We start from the raw sequence: 23,872 nt of genomic DNA on the forward strand, positions 1-23,872 counted from the left end.
TCGTGTTTTGAAAAAATTTCACCAATCAATCAATTTTTATACATTTAAATAATCAGTCCAAAATTAATAATTAATTTACTTGACAATCAATTTTTTTTGAGTTAATTATCAAAAAAATTTATGTTTTACAATTTTTTTATGATTCTATTCTATATTTTAAAAATAGCCAATTTAAACTTATATATTTAAATTTTTAAAAATTACACCTAACTATTAAAATTTTCGTTAACTTATTAACATAGATGTCATATCAGCGCCATATCATTACCACTTTATTACCACGTTATTACCATATCATCGCAATATAATGCAAAATGATCGTAAAAGAAATTATATATTTTATAATTTTTTACAATTTTACTTCACACTTTAAAAATAGCCAATTTAATTTTATATTCGGAGTCAAAATGCTAAATTTCATATGTCAATTTAAATTTGCTCATAAACTATAATCAAAGATCAAAAATAACCATTAATTGTCCTTTTTTTTTTGAATCAATAATTGTCTTTTTTTTGTCGTCAATTCATTTGATCTTATTTAATATTTTAATAATAGTTATTACCAAACTTGCACTGAGAAATTAAATTTGAAAATTTTGGCATCAATATATAATTTAGGTGAAAATTTTTTTTTTTGAAATAGGGGTTGGGGGAGTCGAACCTTAGACCTTTCAAGGCTACATGATGCACTTTCCACCAGGCTAAGCCTTGGAGTGCAATTTAGGTGAAAATTTAACTTTTTATTCTATAAAATTACCATTTAAAATTTTATTAATTTTAATAATTATTTCATAAATGTAAACACCATATAAATATAAACATCTCATATTAGATATTATATTGTAATAATATGGCGTTTTGAAAAATTGTAAAATATTATTAAACTTTATCCAGTTTTATTTAGCATATTTTACCATTTAATTTTCTAGCTGAGCTAACCTTATTATTAGTGTTAAGTATTAACTAATTCTAAACTTCATTTCAATATTTGAGGCGTATCTATGTTCTTATCCATTTATTCAAATTTTTTACTTTAATTACACATGGCTCTCTCCTCACTTTGCACCAAATCTTTATCACAATTTAATGGTCATTAACTTGAAAACTATATGTAAAGATATTTCATTAACGAAAATAAAATAAAAGTTTAATAACTTGTAGAAATTTGGATTAAAAAAAACTACTATTAAAGATCAACTAATAAATTTATTCATAATATAAAAACTAAATAGTAGAATACTTAATATTTTAAAATTAACGAAATACTAATTAATAGATTTTTTTATTAACTCAGAAATGTTTTAATGTGGTTTTTAAAATTAATGAACTAACTATTGAGTTTGTCTGTATTATATGAACTAAATAATAAATTATGCTACAAATTGTATTATGATATATATTTTTTTCAAAGTGTATTAAATAAATGAATATAAACACATTATTTTTCTATTTTTCACCATACATTCCAGTAGATGTGTAAAACAAATTCAACCCCATGCTTCCTATATATAATAATTAATATAATGCTCTAATAAGTTTCATGCTTACATGTGATTATGAGAACTGACATATTACTTATATACAAAATAATACCAAATTTTTTTAAGATATGAAAAGGAAAATTTTAATGTTGACACGAGGAGAAATGGACAGAGGCTCATACCTTTCTAAATGAGAAAAGCGGTTGTGGATCCTGAATCATAGTTTGGCTCTCCGTATCTGTCTCTAGCAAGTTCTCAGATTCAGGGCAAAAGATATTTAATTTCTCACAGTGATACACAATTAAACACTTCAGTAATGGAGATTCCAAAGTGTGTATTCCTGAGTAGAAGCACTTGAGTTCATTTAATTCCCGAAGCATCAAGGACTTTAAGCAAGGAAAAAGAAACTCTATACTTGCTTCTGTTACTTGGTCCTGAGCAACAATTTCTTCTACCCCACCACAACTTTTCACATCTAGTGTCTCTAGCTGCAGCAGATTTTTAGCTATCGTAGCTGGGAAAATAGCTTTTAGATTTGGACAATCCGAAACCACCACTGAACTTAGGTTATCAAACAAGACAAGTCCCATAGGATCCTTATTCCATACATGCTTCAAATTAGGGAGGTTTCTTATGTTCAGAGTTCTCAACTGAATGGTCACTGTTTCTTTCAATCTTATTATCTCTTGTAGATCAAATACCTCTTCCAGTGAATCACAATTGCCTATGATCAAATCCTCAACATTCTGGAACATGGATGGAAAGATTTTAAGTAGTTTTTTACAGTGCTCTACCGTTAATGCTTTTATTTTGCAAAAAGAATCTGAATGGAGTTGATTATGCCATAGCATGTTCAAATAATCCATGTTAAGAATCTGCATTTTCTCCAAGTTTGGGAATGCAACCTGTATCAAAAGTCAATAGTCAATTGGTTAGACATTTATCTATTATACGTATCAAAATCCATTTAAGCAAATATTTCATTGAGATTTGAAGCATGCAATTTACTGACCAAAATTATTCTTTTAAACAAAAGGCTACATGTTAAGAATCATGGTTAAGGGAAGGAACTACATACCTTTTCATCAAATAGAGCAGAGTTTATAATTTCAAGTTCATTATTTGAAGTTGGAGAATTGGAAACAAATGTTCTCATTTGAGGGCAGTTTTGTATGCAAATCTCTTTTAAGGCAGAGCATTCAACTAAATTAGTTGTGCAGAATCGAGTGAGTTTTGGCAGATCTTTGAGCTTCAGGGACTCTAGTTGATGGAATAACATGATTTCTTCATCCAATCCCTCCCTGAGTATCACTTGCTCCATCATCTTACAATTGCATACCTCAAGTCTCTTCAGATGCACAATACTTGATGATGATAATAGATATTTTAGATTCCCACAGCCATCCACAGTCAGGCTTGTTAAATTCTCAGTATAAGAGGACATCTTCAAGTGTTGAGCATGCCACATCATCTCAACATCAATTGATGACAGTTTCAGGTCCTTCAGATTAGGAAAAAATACCTGCAGTGAAATGTTTTGCTTAATCACCATTCGTCCATATTTTCTAAGACAATCACTAGTCACTATATACTTCTTATGCCAGAAATTAAAGCATACTCAAAGTAAAGTTCTTAACAATTAGAAATAGACTACCAACCTTTCGCTCAACAATTTTATCAATTGCTGCATCTGCTTCCCAAAAGAATGAACAAGTGAATGTGGTTGGGCAATCAAATACCGCAATCTCTTTCAGAGATGGACAATGCACAGTACCACTGCCGGAACTGAAATTGATTAATCTGGGCAAGGATTCAAGAATAATGGAGTTTATTTGAGGAAATCTAATCTCATCCATAGATTCTTCTGTGATGATTTCTTCAACCATAGCACAACTTTTCACTTCAAGCACTTGGAGTTGCTCAAGGCCACAGCAGATGGTAGGAGTAAATATATATCTCAAACTGCTACAATTGTAGATTTTGAGCAGTTTAAGGTTTCTGAGATCTAAAATTCCTTTGGGAATCTCAATCCACACAAGCCTCAACATTGGAAGATTTATCAATTTTAGCTCACTCAACTTGAACAAATTCCCAAATGGTCCATCAAAGTTTGGCCATTCTAGGCCAAATACTTGTTCCACTGAATCACAATTTCTGACCTCAAGCTTTTCCAAATCATTTAGAATTGGCAGTAGATTGGATGGAACAACAATGGAGGAAAATGCAACCTCGTCTACTTCCAAGGAACTTAAATTGTAAAAGAAATTGACTGGAAGTTGGGTTTTCCATGCCTCTTTCAGTTGAGAAAATTCAGAGAGTTTCAAATGTTGTAGGCCACTGAATCCAACCTACCAAAGCAAAACAAGGAATTAATGATTATGTAAACAAAAATTACTTAACTATTATCTAGAGCAATGAACTTACCTTATCTGCATACAATTGTTTTATAGTGGAATTAAGATCCCCAACCCAACGCCACTTATCTCTTTCTTCTGTAAAATTTACTCTCTTTAGCCTTGGTGTGCTTATAGATCCTTGAGAAAAAACCTTCATTTTAGGGCACTGTGAGAGATCTACAACTTCCAAAGCTGGAAATTTTAAAGTGCAACGTGAGGATGAGCAGAAAGTTTCGAGGCTTTTTAAGCAGTGAAGTCTCAAAGTTGTTAATTTCCACAAAATAATCTCATTTTGGGATTGGAAATTATTTTTGTCGCTTGACACAATTTCTTCAATCGTATCGCTTTCTTCTATAATCATTTTGGCGAGATTGTGCATACTTTCAGCATTAGAAGAAGATACTAAGCTTGACAATCCATTACAGTTCCACACATGCAGAATCGTAAGATTTTTGAAAGCTGCAGAGGATGGTGCCAGATTAGTCAAACCATCGCAACCCCGTATTTTAAGAGTTTCAAGATTCTGAAGAAATGGAGAATCTTGATTCCATACATGTCTAATATTAGGAAGCCAAAGCAGCTCTAAGCATCGGATCTGTGATAGAACTGGATCATGACCATGACCATGTTGCAGTAATTCTTTGAAATAACAATTGGTCAAATCAAGTCTTCCCAAATTTGGAAACTTCTGAAGAAGATTAAGTGGCACATTCAAGAAAGAATAACCAAAGCTTTGCAGGTGAAGAAATTTTAGTTTGACAAAGAGATCCATTGGAAATTGGCTTTGTTGTATCATTGCAGCGTCCTGGTCATTTATTACTAATCCCTCCAAATTGCCAATAATCTGTTAATCATTCAAAAGAAAATTTTGAGTGGGATGAAATCAAGAACGAAAGCTTTTATAAAATATAATTAAATTAAAATTTTAAAATGTTTAAACAAATGAAAAATACAAGATTGTTAAAAAAAAAATCATTATAAAGAATTTTATCACCAATGAAGTTATATTTTATCCTTAATAAATAAATTATAGTAAAAAAATTTATTTTGACAAGATTTTACGAATTATTTATCTAAGTTAAAATCTTGAAATATTAATTGAATAAAGACAAGTAAAATTATCCCTAACTTTTTAGTATTATACATTTTAATAAAAATAAAATAAAATGCAACAATAAAATTAATAATAGTAGTAAAAAAATTATATATTATAAATAGTACAATAAAAAAAATTAAAGTCTTTTTTGCACTTAGAAAAGAAAAGGATAGCATTATATGCAAGGGAATAAAATTTAGTTTTTAATTTCTTACAATGAAAATGTTAATAAATTATTTTAACATATTGAGAATTAGAATTTTATAATATAATAAATTATATATTTATTTTGATATAATAAATTATGCAGTGAGATTACGTTGATATATAAATGCATTATAGATAAGTTTGCTATTTTATTTCAAAATGCTCTTTTTTTAATTTATTAAATAAAAAATCTATTATTAATAACGTTATAATCAAATGCCATATAAATTTTAAAAAGAAATAAAGTATATTAAAAAAGATTAACCTAAAACTTTACAATTTAAATTAAAATAATAATAACATCTAAAAACTTATAAGTATTAAATGAAATAGAATAACTTAACTTTTAAGACTATAAATAAAATAATTCAATGAAGTAGTATAATAAGCAAACATGAATATTTTCTTTAAAAACTAACTAAAATATATTTTAATGTTTTTTAATAAAATTTAATAGTAATAAAAATTAGTAATAGCAATTAAACCTAAATTTAATTAATTTATTGTTCTATATATTATAATTATTTAGAATTGTGTTGTATTAAATTAACATTTATAATATTATAATTATTAAATGTTATAAAAATTAGTAATTAGCAATTAAACCTAAATTAACATTTATAAAATTTATAATAATATTATAAAAATTAGCAATAGCAATTAAACCTAAATTAACATTTATATATGATACCCTATTTTTATACTTCACTTACATCTGTTTAATAAAAACAATTATAAACGAATTTTTTTTTCTATTTTTTAGTTATAATTCTCTTAATTTTTTTTAATTTTAATTATGTCTACTCTTAATATAATATATGCGCTTTTATTTTATATTGACTTATACTATTAAGTAATAACAAAAAATTAATTATATAACTGCAAATAGTAATATTATAATTTTTATTTTTTATTATATTGATATGTTTTCTCATAATGAATATAATAAAATTTATTCCAATAAATATTCAATAAAATATTTAAAAAGTAAAAAATCAATAAATATGAAATTTTTTTACTATTTGTATTGAAATTAGTGGCAAATACAAATGAATTAAAGTTATATTTTTTATATTAAATCAGACAATAAAAAAATAAATTTTAAGATTTTAAGTTGAATTATATCAATTTTTATTTTTTTTATTATTTTAGCTAATTTATATATAAAAGGGCAAATGATAAGCCAAATTAATTGATTGGCAAATTAAAAGACCATTAATTTTTATGTCATTTATTATAATTATAAATTTTACTAAAAGTAAAAAATAAAAATTATAAAAATGGATTACAAATAAATATTATAAAAATATAAAAGCCCCGTCTGAACTTGAAAAATGAAAATAAATAGTATTATGTGAATGAAAATATATATTTTTATTTTTTTCAATGATTTTATTATAATTCTAAAATTTTAGTATTATTTAATAAATTGATAATTTAAAATTTATAATATAATAAAGACTCAGTATATAATTTCCCTTCAACCTTTACACAGAAAGATAGTGGCACCTTGATATTTTTTTAGTAAAATTTTTAACACGTAAAATTTATAAAAATATAATTATTTAATCTTTATGCACACATACAATTTACCCACATTTTAAATTTTTTAAAAATTAAATAATTATATATATATATATATATATATATTATAAAATTAAATATTAAATAGTTAAATTTTTATATAAGTTAAGTGTGAAATGTTAATAACAAAAACATCATAATACCAACTGATTTTTTATATAAATATCAAGAGTACATTTCATTTTATATACTCTCTCGGTAATCTTTTGTAATTTTATAATTACTATTACTAAACAAATCATTTACTTTGTGATGTGTGGACAGCATAATTAACGATTGAGTTAATTATTTTTAGAATTAAATAAATTAATTAACTATGATTAAATGAGACTTAATAAATAAAGTAGTGACACGTACCTCTCTAAATGAGAAGAGTGGTTGTGGAATTTGAAGTTTCAGTTCGTCCTCTTGCTCATCCATGGACATTTCTTGTATTTCTTGAGATTCAAAATTGTAAGTTTGCAGCTTTGCGCAGATACCCACATTTAAAAGTTTTAGTTGTGGACATTCTAGAGTGTGCTTTCCTGAGTAAAAATACTTCAATTCATGTAATTTCGAAAGGAACATGATCTTTAGCCCACGAAATGCAAACTTGGGAATAATAGTAAGTGCCTCTGCTCTTTCCTTCTTAGTAACGATTTCCTCCATTCCACAATCCATTATGCTTAGCAATTCAAGATGCGGTAGACATTGAGCTACTGAAAATGGGAAGAGTTTTTTCAAATTTGGACAATCCCAAGCACGCACTACACGTAGGTTATAAAAGGAGAGAATGTCATGAGGATCCCTATTCCATAATTGAATTAAATTCGGAAGATTCTTAACCTCCAAAGTTCTCAATTGACTGTGCCTTACAACATGTGCTTCTCTTTCTTTTATTATTGCTTGGAGATCAAACACCTCTTTCACTGAATCACAATGTCGTACAGTTAATGATTCTAGATTTACCAAGAACTTTTCCAACAATTTAGACGGAAAGATTTCCAGTAGCTGTTTTCCATTTAGCACATTTAGCACTTTTAATCTACCAAAGGAATCTGCTAGGACTTCATCACACCATATCATCTTCAACATATGCATGTCCTCAACATGCAATTTCTCCAATTCAGGAAACCAAACCTAAAAATACAAACATTAGAGAAAAATATTTTAAACACGACATGAAGGAAGGATTGATAAAGATTAGAACCTTTTCATCAAAGAGAGCTATGTTCACTTGTGTGGAGACAAATGATTGCAAACGAGGACAATTCCCCATCTTCAACACTTTCAAGGAGGGACATTCAATTAACTTAGCTCTGCAGAACCTTACAAGCTTGGGAAGACCTTTGAGCTTTAGAGAGTCTAATTTAGGTAATAATATTTTGCTCATCCTTTCTCCTTCTCCCGCTGCAAGTATTACTTCTTCCATAGATTTGCAGTCACATATCTCAAGCACTTTAAGATGTGCAAGACTTCCAACAATAGAAGATGTGAATAGAAAGTTCAAATTCCCACACCCATCTACAATCAATGTTGTTAATTTTTCAATACTCGGAGACAATGCTTTATGTTGACAAGGCCATATCATTTCCACATTAATTCCAACGAACTTCATGTCTGCCAAATTAGGAAATCGAATCTGCAGGCACAATTTTTATTTCATGAGAAACATAATATTATCATTTAAAAGGAAGCCTGACAAAAGTAACAGAAGATTAGAGAATTAAAAAGTAAATTTCTTTAATGTCTAAAACATAGATAATTAACAAAACAAAAATAGAGAGTGGATGAAACCTTGTCGTTGAAAAGTGCCACCAGAACTTCCGCATCAGCTTCACATACAATTTCATTGGAGGCCGTAGTAGCTATTTCTTGATTTCCTGCTCTTTGGGATGTAGAATGCACCTTTACTTGGGAACAAAAGCTTATAAATTGGGGTAGATTTTCCAACGTTAAGGATCGTAGTTGCGTCAACTCACATTCTTCATCATCTTCACCTTCCTTAGCTACTATCACTTGTATAATTTCGCAATTATTCACATTCACTTCTTCTAGCTTCTTAAGGACATTAAACATAGAAAATGAGAAGAGACTCCTCAATGCATTGCAATTTTCTACCTTTAATTTTCTCAAATCGCTAAAAGATCCCACTGTATAAGGCCCTCCATAAATCTTCTCCAAATTATTCAGATTGTGAAGAAATAATGACTTCAACTTGGGAAAAGCAGTGAAATGGTTCATTTTCATCCAGTCTATGATATATTGAATATCAAGGCTATTTTGAACATGAAGATGCTTTAACTCAGGAAAGCCTTGATCATCTAATTCATAGAGAACACTTCTCACGCCCTTCAAGTCATCCAAATATAGACTTTCGGTTTTCATCAGCAACCCTTTTACTCTCTCCAACAAGGCGCTTCTATTCAGCTTGAGTTTCAATGATCTTGAGGTCTCATACTCATTATTAGCCCAATCCCACCCATCTCCAATGAATACTCTAAAACTTTCCAATTTTTCAGAAAATATTTCTTTAGGCATGATATTTGCATCTATGATATGTATCTCTAGAGTGGACAATTTTGACAAAAGCTTCAATTCAGACAAGTTAGCGTTGTTGCTTCCTTCATCATGACCTTCACCCTCCCATTGCACAAGGCTTCCCCCCAAGTATAATTCCTCCAATTGGGCTAGTATTGATAGGACATTTGGCGGAATCACTTCAAGTCTTTGACATCTACTCAAATCCAAAAGTCGCAAACAAGTCAATTTTCTTACTTCATTCGGCAATCGAATAATTTTAGATCCCATCAAGCTGAGAACTTGCAGCTGTTTTAGCTCTCCAATTGCAGCTATGTCTTCCAAATCACAGCCATCCAAACATAATGTTTGGAGGTTCTCAAGAGATTGAAGCGATGAAGGAAGTGGTGACAAATAAATTCCCGTCAAATCCAAGACTTTGAGTTCTTTCATTCTACTGAATAAATTCTCTGTGATTTTGAGCGAGGAATCTTGATTGAACAAAAAAAATGACTTGAGTTTTGGGCATTCAAATACTTCAGGGAGCTTAGGGATTTTGCAATCCTGCAAAGAGATTGATGTGCACTGCTTAAAGAAGTCCTCGTTCGGCCATTCTTCCAATTCAGCTTCATTTGCTGCAGTGAGCACTTGATCGTGCTTGGACACAAATGAGGCTGCAAAGCTGTGAACCACATCATGCATTTTGACTCGCTTATGGTCCCCATCTTCAAGTAACAAAGAAGACAGCTTTAGATCACTTATTACTGTAAGTAGTCTATTTCTTGTTGCTTTTAGTGTGATGTGTTGATTAAATAAGCCAAACCCCACTACATATTTCAACAAGTCTTTGATGTGCTCATTAGCTGTGAGTTGTCCCAAGAGTCGGAACAAAGACTTCTCCTCATCTCTCAAAAAGTTGTAACTCAACTCTAGGGCTGAGTAAACTCTCTTTTCATGTCCCCTGCCATCAAATATTTTAAGCTTTTCCAACGCATCATTCCATTCAAATGCCTGCTTATTTTTCAACGCAGTCGCTACTGCTACAATTAAAATGGGCAAGCCTGCACATCTCTCTGCTATTTCCACAGCTATAGGTCGTAAGTTGGAATCTTTAAGATCTCCCACCTTCTTCTCAAATAGACTCCATGCCTCTTGATGCTCTAAAACTTCAAGCCTGAAATCTCTCTGTACACCCATTTCCGACAATACAGATTGCTTTCTGGACGTCATAAGTATCTTGCTTCCATTATGATCAGTGCCATAAGGAATTCCTATCTCATCTAGTTTGATTGCTGCCCATATATCATCAAGAATTATTAGAATTTTCTCTTCTTGTTTGATTCGCTCACTCAATCGAGCTGCTCGTACTGCAATAGTCTCCGCATCAAGTTTGAAGTCTAGCCATTCTGCAATTTCTTGCTGAACACTTTTCAAATCCGCGTTGAGGGTGACAGTTGCTATAACCACCAATTTGAAGATTCCGCGTTCCCTGACCAGAGTGCCTATGTGTTTCACAAGCGTGGTTTTACCCACGCCTCCCATTCCGTACACTGCAATGAGATTGACGTCAGCATCTTTTAAAGCATTCAAGATTTCGTCTACAACAGATGTTCTTGATTCAAAGGCTTCACACTCCTTGACTGCCACTATGCCCTGTGGTGGAGCACGGTAGGAAACTCTGGGAAAATTTCCCCCTTCTCGGACTCCAACAATGGTTGGTATTTCTTTACTGGCTTTTCTACTAATCTGGTGGCGCCTGATCAAATTTGGACACAATCCCATGAAGCACCTCCTTTTTCCTCCATCTTTATGTTGAAGAAGAATTTTATCTGCATCTTCAGCGACACTATCCGCCTTAGCCAACCACTGCTGAACATCAGCTTCAATTTGTTCTAGTGGATTCCGCCTAGCCACCTCCACAGTGTGCTCAACCCTTTGTTTAGCATGACTGAGCTTTTCAACTTCTTCTTCGAGATTGTGGATGTTGGCACTGTAGTTGAATACATATTTGATCTGACGCACAACAGGATTAACCAACACTTCGAAAAATTTGGATACAATGGGATGCACCACTAACTTTGCAAACTCCATTTGCTGTTTTTTTTTTTTTTTTTTTTTTTTTTTTTATATATAGAATAACAGCTACAACGAATAAAACTAGAGGCGAAAACCAACAGAGTTGCCTGCGTAAGATAAGCAAAGAAAATAAACAATTAACACTCCTACAAAATCAAATGTGCAATGTAAAATAAACTATTAAGTAATTTGCAAATAACAAGTAAGGAAAAATGATAGAGTAGAAATTTCTAAGTATATATTTTAAATAAAAACAACATAAAATGTGATACAAAATGAAAGGATTTTTTTTTTTACTGAGAAAAGAGTTAAAAAAAAACAATTATTATTAAAATCAAATGCAAAACCCACTTCTTTAATTCAGAAATAAAAAGCAAAAGAATCCTAAAATAAAGGAGAGCTTGTTACCTTTAGCAATCAAAGAGAGACAGATCCAGCAAGATGATCAGCTGATTACCACTAAAGAGAGACAACGTACATAATTGAAGAAATGGTATCAAAGCAAATTAAAATGAAAAAGAAAAAAAAATATCAAAGAAACTGAGTGGTAAAACTGAGAAATAAAGAAAACATAATACAACGAGAGACACACAACAGCACCTCTTTTATCAGGAACAGATCTAAGGTAAAGGGAAATAAATAAATAACTGAGAAACAAAAAAAAAAAAAAAAGAGTTTCTTTTTTGCAAATCTACCATAATATCTGAATAAACAGACAAACAGTATCAAAGCAATTCATTTAAAAGAAATTTGTTACCTTCAGCAATCGGAGTATGTAGAGTGACAGAGCAAAATGATCGGTTGATTTGTACTGAGAATTAAAGCCAAATTGAATACACTGAGAAGCAGAAGAGCAAGTGAAGAAGTTATAGTCAATATGTTTTAGCTCAATTATCATATGGGCTCCACACAATTGATTCCTCTGCCGTCCTCTGTTTTTTTGTGTGTGTTTCTTCTATTATCAGTACCACAAATAATAAATTAATGTAATTAATGGAGTAGGTTGTTCAAAGGTATTTATATTAAGCTTTGAAACTTATCTCGTCCAATGCACAGTATTTTTAAATGACTCAAATTAAAATAATATCATCCTAATTAATAAATTTCACTTACAAAATAATACATTTCGATCATTAAATCAATTATCAGATCATCAGATTAATAAGTCTATTATTAAATCAATTTTCAGGTCATCAGATTAATAAGTCTGTTATTAAATCGTCAATCAGTCTATTATTAAATCCTCAATCGGCTAATCATTTAATCAACATTTCATAATTTATGTACTCCTATATCAATGACTAATTAATAGAGTCAACATTTGAAGACAATTTCATCTATTATTTTAAGTAATATTAAAATAATATATTGATAAATTTTTAAATAGAAATTATTATTTAGTTTTTATATTATAAAAATATTTATTTTAAAAAATATATTATAATATTTTTAATATTTTAAAATATTTATTAATTAATTTTTACATTAATTCTAATCGTTAAGTATAAAAAAATTTAAAATATTCTCTGAACAAAAAGTTAAATACAGTTAAATAAGACTATATAAACATAGTTAATTCATACTATCATGAAAGTATATAAACATAGTTAAAGGCTATATAAACTATATAAACACAGTTCAGGATATTAAAGGATCGATTTTAAAAATATAAGGATTGATTCATTAATTATACTAAAATTTAAGAATTAAATTGTAATTTTTTTGAAAATAAAATGTTAATCCACATTTATAAAGACTTAAGTAGTCATGATGATATTTTGAGTATTTAAAATATTTATTCTGACTAATAGAATTATGAATAAAAAAATTTTTAATTTAAAAGAACTAATTATAAAAAGAATTTAATTACTTGATTTTAAAATATAGAGACCAATCTATTATGTAACAGCCCGGAAATCGGACCATTACCGGCACTAGGATCCAGATCGGCTTAAGGCCGCCGGGACCCGTAGTAAGCCTGCTATGACCTCTGTGTACCTGTAGAAACTCATACATGATCATACATTTTCTGTAAAAATTTAAAACTTTCTCTTTTCCAAGGCTTAACCTGTGCATACTCTGTCTCTATACTGTAAAACCCCTGTTAGAGTTCTCATCTCTGCTCTCAGCAGGTCATAAACTGTTAAGCCTAGTTTTTCTTTCATACATATGCAATAAAATCATTTTCATAAACCGATCATGTATCTACAAAAAGAGATTACAACTCTTATAAGTCAAGCACAAGCCTATATTCTATACAACAGAAACTATCTCTTTACAAGTTCATGTCCACACTAACTATTACATATGTCTTTGCTTCTCTATACCCTGTTGACTTCTCTTTCTGAATTCTGAAGACTAAAACCTGCAAAAACTGGGATGAGGGGAGAGGGGTGAGCTATACTAGCCCAGTGAGTATAAGAATAAAACATGCTCTCATGGAATGCATCATAGCACATTTATTGCATCGTCTGTTATTCATATCCGTATGGGTTCACGCAAGCGTCCTTCCCCAGAGAGTTCACGCAAGCGTCCTTCCTCTCACGGAATGATCATCATTTCATCAACATAGAATAATGCAATGCGTCATCTTCGTGGTTTCTAATGCAACAACCTAAGTACATCATGATGCATGAAACATGCTAAAACAATTAATTTCCATATTAAAATAGTTACGGTTAGTTCCACTCACCTCAGAAAGACTCTTGAACAAACTTAGCAGGTTTTGACACTGTGCTCACTGCTGGACTCCCTGAGTCCTCTGGTCCGTTCCTACACAGGTGGACATACATGAGGGACCAAACTAACACAAAAACATCTCTGATAAACTCCCAAAACCCCTCTAAAAGATCCTGAAACAATCACATAAAACATGCAAAAGAAGCTGGACATGGCACTTTCGGCTGCAGGTTCGGCGGCCGAAACCCCCTTCTAGAGACGAAACTCATGCATGTTCGGCGGCACCTTCGGCGGCCGAAGGTCTCGTCCAGAGACGAAACTCACACACTTTCGGCGGCCGAACTCCCTCTTTCGGCGGCCGAAAGTCCCTTTCTAAATCGAAAGCCTAGCTTTCGGGGGCAAGCTTTGGCAGCCGAAACTGCCTCCACAAGGGGTTCGGCGGCCGAACCTTCCTTCGGCGGCCGAACCTGGTTTTGCCCGAAAGGCAGAACCTGCTCTGTTTCATGCAAAACTCACCCAAACCTTTCTCAACATACATATCAACTACCCCCAACTAGCACATACCATACAACCTGCATCAAGAGGTCTAAGGCTCTCCTAAAACCTCAAACAAACACATCAAACAACACTTAACATGCTTGATCATGAACATCTCCCAAAAACCTCACCTAAACCTAATCATGCATACTACCCATACAACTCCCATAAAACCTTGAGAAAACATGCTAGAAGCTTAGGATCTACCCTTACCTCTTGAAAATCTTGAGGATAAGTGACCCTAACGTGGAGATATGAAGATCCAAGCTTCCAAAACTCCAAGCTTCCAAACTTAGCTTCTTTTGCTCAAAACCTTCAAAACACACCAAAACCCTTGTAAACCTTGAAAGATTTGGTGAAAAACATGAAAATCATGAAAGTCAACTTGGAGAAGGTTGGAGTCACCTCTGGCTGAAGATGGAAGCAAAATATCATGCTTCCACCGACTTAGCGCCCTTTATAGGTGGCTGGCCAGACCACCTTCGGCGGCCAAACGTGCATCCGAAACCATGCAGGGTTCGGCGACCGAAAGTGACCTTCGGCGGCCGAACCTTTGCATTTCTCCCGTATTGCTTTTCTTTCAAAACTCAATCCTTTTAAGTACTTAAACATCAAAAACACTTAAAAACATTTTGAAAAACACATATATTACCCTTCTAGATGCTTCCGACACCCGAAATTCCACCGGACTACAGGAATTCCGATACCAGACTCTAGCCGGGTATTACATATTAATTACGCTAAAATTTAAGAATTAAAACGTCTTATCATAATAATTTTTTTAATTTATTTTTCAATCAAATAAAAGTAAGAAAATAATATTGAGGAATATTATTTATATTTCTCTATTTATTGACAAAGAATTTTACATCTAAATTAAAATTTTATGTTAATTTTATTTTATCTTCTGCTCAAAATGATAAAAAAACGCATCTCCCTTTTTTTTTTAACTACTATTTCAAAATAATTTAAACTTTTTTATTTTAATTTAAATGCAAAATTTTAATTATGAAAAATTAATTTTTTAATAATACTATTTTTAAAAATAAAAAAAATTTACAATATCATCTTTAAATATTATCATTATTTACAAATTAATCTTATATTTTTCCAAACTCATTAAAGCATTCCTTATTTTTTTATTTGATTAATAATTTAATCCTTTCATTTACTTTCCATTAAAAAATTTGGTGAAATAATAGAGAAAGAGTTTGAAAACCTAAAATTATCTTCTCTCATCAACTCTCACCAATTTTTCTCTCTTTCCTTAAAGTTCCAAATTGGAATCAATATCTTGTCAATAATAGTACTTAACGGCTATTAATTTTAATCAATATTGTTAGAAACATGTTAAAAAAAAATTGAATTATTCCCATCTTAATAAAATATATCTCAAATTATAAAAAAATAACTAATACATCATATCTAATCATTTAAATTTATTTATATTATTAATTTAAACTATTAAATTTAATAGAGATGTCTCCTCATTCTCTAATCGATATTTTAAATTAATATTTTAGTATAATTATAAAAAATTTAAATTTTACTAATTTCAGCAATTATTATTTAAACTTTGTTTTTTTCTTTAAAAAATGTCCAAAATTAATTTTAATTTTGTTAGGTTTAATTTTTTTAATTTTAATTCAATTTATTTATAATTTTAAATAACATATTTTATGAATAAGTAACTTACTTCCTAACACCTTTTGCATTGATTGTATAATTTATGCATCATTATAGGTTATGAGTATTAATGATACTATCTCTAAAAAATCAAGAATCAGATTTTCCTTATTTAAAAAATTAGTTATATTTATTATATTTATATGATAAAACTAAAATAAAAATTAATTTAATTTATCGAAAATAGCTACTTTAAATCTAATTTATGACTTATTTATTTTTTTTAATAATTTCAATCATTTTAAGTTAATTAAATTGATATTAATTTTTTAACTCGGTCAAAATAAATATAAAAAGTATAATTAATTTTATAAATAAAAAATATGGTATTCTTGATTTCTTAGAACTAATATCACTATAGTACTATGACTTAAATAACTCAAAAAATTACATTTATTGATGTCAAAAAGTAAGTTATTAATTTTTAAAAATGTATCATTGCAATTTATAAATAAACTAAATTAAAATTAAAAAATTATATTAAATTAGAAAACTAATTTTGAGTAAATTTGTATAGAAAAATTTAGAATATAATTATTAAATTAAAAAGTTTAGATTTTATTTAACGTATAATTATTTTTTTAAATTATATTAAATTATTAATTTATGGTTCTAATTAATATGATGATCTATTATTTTCACTAAATTTAATTTTTTAATTTAATAATATGATATATAAATTTAAGTAGATATATATATATATTAAAATACGAATGGATTAAAATTATTTGCTATTATCTCTTATTGATAAATGTAATTAATTCAATAGTCATAAATTCAAAAGAAAAAAAGAAAAGAAAAGAAAAAGAAGAAAAGTTATGGAAAGTGCAGATCAGTTTTAATTATTAAAGACGACCTATATATCCACTTCAGTTGTGGGCAAGTGCAGGGGTCAATTATTGAGCTTTTCTCCAATAAAACAAAAACTATATTTATAAAATATGATAGTGTTTAATTATTTTTTTAAAAAAATAAAATTATTCTTACCACACTTTAATATAAAAAATTTACTAATTAATTTATAAATTTTAAAAAATATATTAAAATATTTTTTATTTTTTTTAAAATTATTAATTAATTTTTCTGTTAATTTTAGTTTTTAAATATTATAAAAAAATTTAAAAATTTTCTGAATATAAAAACACTGTAAATTTTTTAAAAATTTAAAAAATTAATTAATAAATTTTTTAAAATTATAAAAATTAAATAATAAAATATATAATAATTAAAATTAATAAAAAAATAATTTATAAACTTTTTAAAATATTAAATATATTTTAATATGTTTTTTAAAATAAAAAATTAACTTATTAATTTTTTAATATCATAAAAATTAAATAATAACTTTTTCATTTAATATTTATCATTGCCCTTACCACACTTTAAAAATATGTGGTAAGAGTAGTATTATTTTATATATAAAATAATATTATTATATATATATAATATATAAAAATAAAAATTAAATATATTATTTTTACCGCACGTTTGAAATACTGTATGGGCAATGTTTTATTTATATAATATTTAAAAACTTAAAACTTACGACTTTTTTAATTACCAAATAATTTAGTGTTTAAATTTTTATTTTGTTAATAAAATAGTTATTATATTAAAAATTGCATATTTAATTTGCAGTATAATCTTCTCTAGGAAAAATTATTTTTTAGTTCTTAAAGTTTAACGTAATTAATACTTTTATCCCCTCTATTTTGGCAATTCAACACTTAAATCTCTCACTTTCTCTTTCATTTCAATTTATAGTCCTTCCGTCTAAAATGGTCGTTTGGTCAAAGAGTCTAAAGTGAGAGGTGAAATTTTTTACTAAAAATGCTTTTAATGAGCTTGATAAACCTTTTAAAAGAAGAGTGATGAAGAGTGATGAACGCATAAACTTACGGGTGAAGGATTTGGATGGTCGAAAATATCAAAAGGAAGCGGGGCAACGACAAGTCCATTAAGTGAAGGGTTAAGGAGAGGAAAGGCCTTTGCGGGTTTGTTGTTGTGTTCACCATCGTCTCTCTCTCCTATGTCGGAGTCACAGTCCAGTAGATGGTTCATGATGAAGCAGGCTGCTGGGTCAAGAGACTCCATTTTTTAATAGAGAAAAGTGAAAGTGATTTATCAGAAATAGCAAAGAGAAGGAAGGGTTGGTACTAATAGAGAGAGAAAGGGGGTTTGGGTATATGAATTATCATCAAATCGAGGGATGATAAATTTTGATTTTTTTAATTTTCTTTTTTTATTTTTTATTTATAAAATCTTGCATAGGGTAAGTATCAATATGCACTTCACGCTCTTTTCTTGCAACTTCATTAACATACCCTTCTCTAATTAACTTCGGTAAGCTAAGAAAGAGAGAAGATATGAGGGAGAGAGAAGGATGAAGAAATTTTACGTTGATAAGGGTTTATCAAGTTTATTAAGGGTATTTTTGATAAAAAAATTTCACCTCACTTTAGACTATTTGACCAAACATTCATTTTAGACGGAAGGACTACGAATTCGGACGGAAGAAAAAGTGAGAGATTTAAGTATTGAGTCGCCAAAATAGAGGGACAGAAGTGTTAATTACGTTAAACTTCAATGACTAAATAATAATTTTATATTAAATATTTTTTAAATATATTAAATTAATAATTTTAATATAAATAAATAAATTAATTTTAAAAATTTATATAGGTCTATTTTAACTTTTCTTTTTACGAAGCTAAGTCCCTTCAGAAGATGGATATTACCAAGACAATGAGAAATACTGTTCTGTTTGGTAGATTCATTTGCAGGCGAGTTAGATTAGGGATCCACCAAGACAGTGAGAAATACTGTTCTGTTTGGTAGATTCATTTGCAGGCGAGTTAGATTAGGGATCCTCACCCACCAGCCTTCTTACCCATGGGAGAGTATCTTCTTTAACTGGAAATCAAATATTTTCTTCTTATTTTTTTTTTAGATTTCAAACAACTAAAAAAATTAGAAATTATTGCAATTCAAAATTACACAATGAAAAATAAAGTCTTTATTTCCATTTTCAGAATCTGAGTATTTCACTTATTTCGAAAGAAATAATAAGAGACTAACAATTAAAATTAATATTATTAGAAACATGTTAAAAAAAATCTTCAATTTATTCATATTTTAATAAAATATATCTCAAATTATAAAAAATTAACTAATACATCATATATTAATCATTTAAATTTATCTATATTATTAAGTTAAACAATTGAATTTAATAGAAACATCTAGTCATCCTTTAATCGACATTTTGAATTAATATTTTAATACAATTATAAAAATTTAAATTTTATTAATTTCAACTATTATTATTTAAACTTTATTTTTCTCTTAATAAATATCAAAAATTAATTTTAAATTTATTAAGTTTAATTTTTCAATTTTAATTTAATTTATTTATAATTTTAAATGTAATATTTTATGAATAGGTAACCTACTTCCTCTAACACTTTTTGCATTGATAATATAATTTATGCATGAGTATTAATATATTAACTTTAAAAAATCAAGAATCACATTTTTTATTTAAAAAATTAGTCATATTTATTATATTTATAGGATAAAATTAAAATAACAATCAATTTAATTTATAAAAATAAATACTTTTAATCTAATTTATTATTTATTTATTTTATTTTAATAATCTCAATCATTTTGAGTTAATTAAAGTGATATTAGAGTTTTAACTAAATCCAACTGAATATAAAAAATATAATAATTTTATAAATAAAAAATAGGGTATTCTAAAATTACAGCTACTATGACTTAAATGATTCAAAAAAAAATTATATTTATTGATATAAAAATGTGTCAAAAAATAAGTTATTAACTTTTAAAAATGTGTATTTGGAATTTATAAGTAAACTAAATTACAATTAAAAAATTAAATTTGAGTATATTTATAAAGAAAAATTTAGAATATAATTATTAAAATTAAAAAGTTTAAATTTTATTTTACATACAATTATTTTTTCTAAATTATATAAAACTATTAATTTATAATGCTAATTAGTATAATGATATGTTATTTTCATTAAATTTAATTTTTTAATTTAATAATATAATATATATAAATTTAAGTAGAAATATATATATACTACAGATATAATCTAATAATAAATATAACTCAATAAATTTAAAAAATTTTAAATTCTACCCCTTTAATTTTTAATTTATATATATATATATATATATATATATATATATATATATATATATATATATATATAGATATATATATGAAGAAAAAAAAAAGGGGTTATGAGTCCATTATCATAAAAGGAAATAAAAGAAGAAAAGTTATGGCAAGTGCAGAGGTCTATTATAGTGGACTCCACAAAGACCACGTATATATCCGCTTGTTTAACTTAAAGTGAAAATTACCGTATATCTATAAAATATAATAGTGTTTAATTTTTTTAAAAAAAAATAAAGTAACTCTTTTATTGCACTTTTAAAATTCAATAATAATTATGTAATAAATTTAATAAAAAAATTATTATTTAATTTTATACTATGTAAAACTCATTAATTAATTTATTAATTTTAAAAAATATATTAAAATATTTTTAATATTTTAAAAATTTTATTAGTTAATCTCTTTATTAAATTTAATTTTTAAATATTATAAAAAAATTTAAAATTTTTTGAATATAAATAGACTAATTAATAAATTTTTTAAAATTTTAAAAATTAATAAATAAATTTTTTAAAATTATAAAAATTAAATAGTAAAATATTAAATGATTAAAATTAATAAAAAGACTAATTTATAAATTTTTTAAAATATTAAAGATATTTTAATATATTTTTTATAATCGAAGAACTAACCAATTAATTTTTTAGTATCATAAAAATTAAATAATAATTTTTCTATTTAATATTTATCATTGCACTTAGAAGCTATCAGTATTCGGTTTAAATCGAAAAAATCGATCGAATTAAATTAATTTAAAAATTCAGTTTGATTTTTTATTCATTTCGGTTCGATTCAGTTTTTAATTTCAGAAATTTTGATTATTTCAATTCGGTTCGGTTTTGATAAAAAAATTAAAAAATCAAACCGAACCGATTAGTGATAATAATATATTTTTTTTAATAATATAGAGAAATTAAATCATATTAAAATTAAAATATTTTAATTAATTTTTAAAATATTAAAAATAAAGTATAAAAAATAAAAAGATTTATTAAAAATCAAAATCGACTAAATTGAACCGAATCAAATTGGTTCAGTTCGATTCAATTTTTGATCAAAATCGATTCGATTCAATTTTTGTAAATATTAAAATTTCAGTTTTCAGGTTATTCGATTCGGTTTAATTTTGAACTGAATCAACCGAATACTTACTATATATTTACCTCACTTTAAAAATGTAGTAAGAGTAGTATTATTTTATATATAATAATAATATTATTAAGTATATATATAAAATATAAAAATAAAAATTAAATATACTATTCTTACCGCATGTTTGAAGTATGTATGGACAATATTTTATGTATATAATATTTAAAAACTTAAAACTTACGACTTTATTTAGTTACTAAATAATTTAGTGTTTAAAGTTTTATTTTGTTAATAAAATAGTTATTATATAAATTTTAAATTCATAATCTTTAATTCTCTAATACTCAATTTATATCAAAATATTTTATAATAATTTTATATTAAATATTTTTTAAATATATTAAATTAATAATTTTAATACAAATGAATAAATTAATTTTAAAAATTTATATATGTCCTTATTAAATTTGTAGATGTATGAAATTAAAAAAAAATACAAATACAAATACTTAAATAAATTACTTATATTAATATGATTGAAAAAATACTTAATGCAATAATGATATAAAATATGAAACAAGTTAGTTTTTAAAGTTGCATTTCATTAATAAAATAATTATTGTGTTAAATTTTAATGTTGGACTATAATAATTTAACTTTTCATAGTTTTAATATTTATAATAATTTAGTCTCTTCAATTTAAATTAATTTTTTCAATTAATAGTTAACTAAATAAAATTTCAAAACTTAAATTATTTACTAACTAGAAAATATAGAGTTGATGAGGCTAAAAAACAAAGTTGATGCTGTGATTAGTTAGACCTGCAGAAAAGAGAACGTGTGAGATGGTGGGTGCTCATTGCAGTCACTCTGACGTTCAAATCAGTATATTTGTATACTTGAGGATAAGACAAATATAATGAATTGTTTAGAATTTGAGTATTGTGAGAGAATAGATATTTGTATACTTGAGGATAAGACAAATATAATGAATTGTTTAGAATTTGAGTATTGTGAGAGAACAAAGTATATTTACCTCTGTGATTCTTTTCCTTTTATACTATAAGAAGATATAGTTTTTCTTGATAATCCAGCGATAACGTGGCCTGTGCTTGATGAGAGATATTTCCAGTGAATAGGTAGGTAATCTTGCAATTATAGGCGTAATGGAGATATACTAAACTGTACCTGATAACATTAATTTTATGTTGAGACTCGTCTTATCCAGAGGAGAGCGAGTCTTGATGATAAATTGGATGTTGGAGATGTTCGAGTCTTTATTTCCTTGAGTGAGACCATGTTTCTCATTTATCAGATTCTTGCCACGTGACCCTGTCTTGTGATGCCAGCTCATGGCTTACTTTAGACGATCATTATACAATATCAGAGATCCCACCGCTGATCTTCGATTTTTCAAGTTTGAAGGTGATAATTGTTTTCACGATCCGGGGCACGTGGCTTATGGAAATTGATTTTTTCTGGCTAATGTCGCTTTGCCTACCTAAATTTTCAATGATGGCTGCCTTGTTTCTCGAGTTATATTTAAAGCCTGCCATCAAAACCGTCTTATAAGAACCTTTCTTATTCTTCTCTAAATATTATTTTTGCTCTCAACTGTAATCTTTACTTTCAGAAAGACTTGGTCGCTCCTTCTTTTTCGATCACACTCTCCTTACTTTCACGGTAATTTTTGTTTCTTTTTCTTCTTAAAATGAATAGGAATACTTCTTCTCTTACCCCTAGTGAAGGTTCTGCCTCAAGCTCCTACTCCGATGGCCTTATCCGTACCCGCCCCCTATCGTTCCATTGAGGGAGGCACTAGAAAGTGAAGGTAGCTCGATTAATAACATCTCGTCCACCCTATCAAAGCAAGATGTAGACTGCTTTTATGATACATACCAAATTTCTCGATAGACTTTTCATGTCTTTGCCCATTCCTCACGCGTTTGTATGAATGAATTGATTCCTGAAGAGGATACTATTATGGTCTTCGAGGAGCAGTTGAAGGCAGGTCTTCGGTTCCCTATAGATCCATTTTTTATTGATGTCTTACGGTTCCATAAGCTTTCAGTTGCCCAGTTGCATCCTAATAGCTGGAGAATCTTGGTGGCTTTTCGGTTCGTCTATCTTAATAACCACATCGAATTGAGTGTAGTGCTTTTCTTCCAGCTGTACTAGTTAGGTACCCATAAAAATGAAGATTTCTAGTTTTTTATTCGATGGAAATGCCAGATGATGTTTGACCGGATACCTTCTTTATTAAACCGGTGAAAAAATAAGTTTTTTATCGTCAGACACCGGATGTCCTGGGGTTTTGGACACCTCA

General features: G+C 27.8%; 1 protein-coding gene across 6 annotated transcripts in view; it reads right to left on the bottom strand.

The window, feature by feature from the left end:
* LOC110609174 overlaps positions 1-23,872 on the bottom strand; it is a 105,442-nt gene that overhangs the window by 52,864 nt on the left and 28,706 nt on the right. For 3 of the 6 annotated variants that reach the window (XM_043952140.1, XM_043952153.1, XM_043952149.1), the window contains exons 3-10: positions 11,748-11,798; positions 8,541-11,446; positions 7,954-8,385; positions 7,122-7,883; positions 3,906-4,721; positions 3,140-3,829; positions 2,560-3,003; positions 1,664-2,386 (exon numbers count right to left, since the gene is read on the bottom strand). In XM_043952140.1, the coding sequence (XP_043808075.1) occupies positions 1,664-2,386; positions 2,560-3,003; positions 3,140-3,829; positions 3,906-4,721; positions 7,122-7,883; positions 7,954-8,385; positions 8,541-11,354 (6,681 nt within the window). In that variant the 5' untranslated portion in view covers positions 11,355-11,446; positions 11,748-11,798. Of the gene's footprint in view, positions 1-1,663; positions 2,387-2,559; positions 3,004-3,139; positions 3,830-3,905; positions 4,722-7,121; positions 7,884-7,953; positions 8,386-8,540; positions 11,447-11,747; positions 11,799-12,096; positions 12,253-23,872 lie in introns of those variants that run through there. The other 3 variants (XR_006349063.1, XM_043952133.1, XM_043952143.1) reach the window with 2 other exon arrangements.

Source organism: Manihot esculenta, chromosome 2 (genome assembly GCF_001659605.2).
Source record: "Manihot esculenta cultivar AM560-2 chromosome 2, M.esculenta_v8, whole genome shotgun sequence".
Taxonomy (NCBI): domain Eukaryota; kingdom Viridiplantae; phylum Streptophyta; class Magnoliopsida; order Malpighiales; family Euphorbiaceae; genus Manihot; species Manihot esculenta.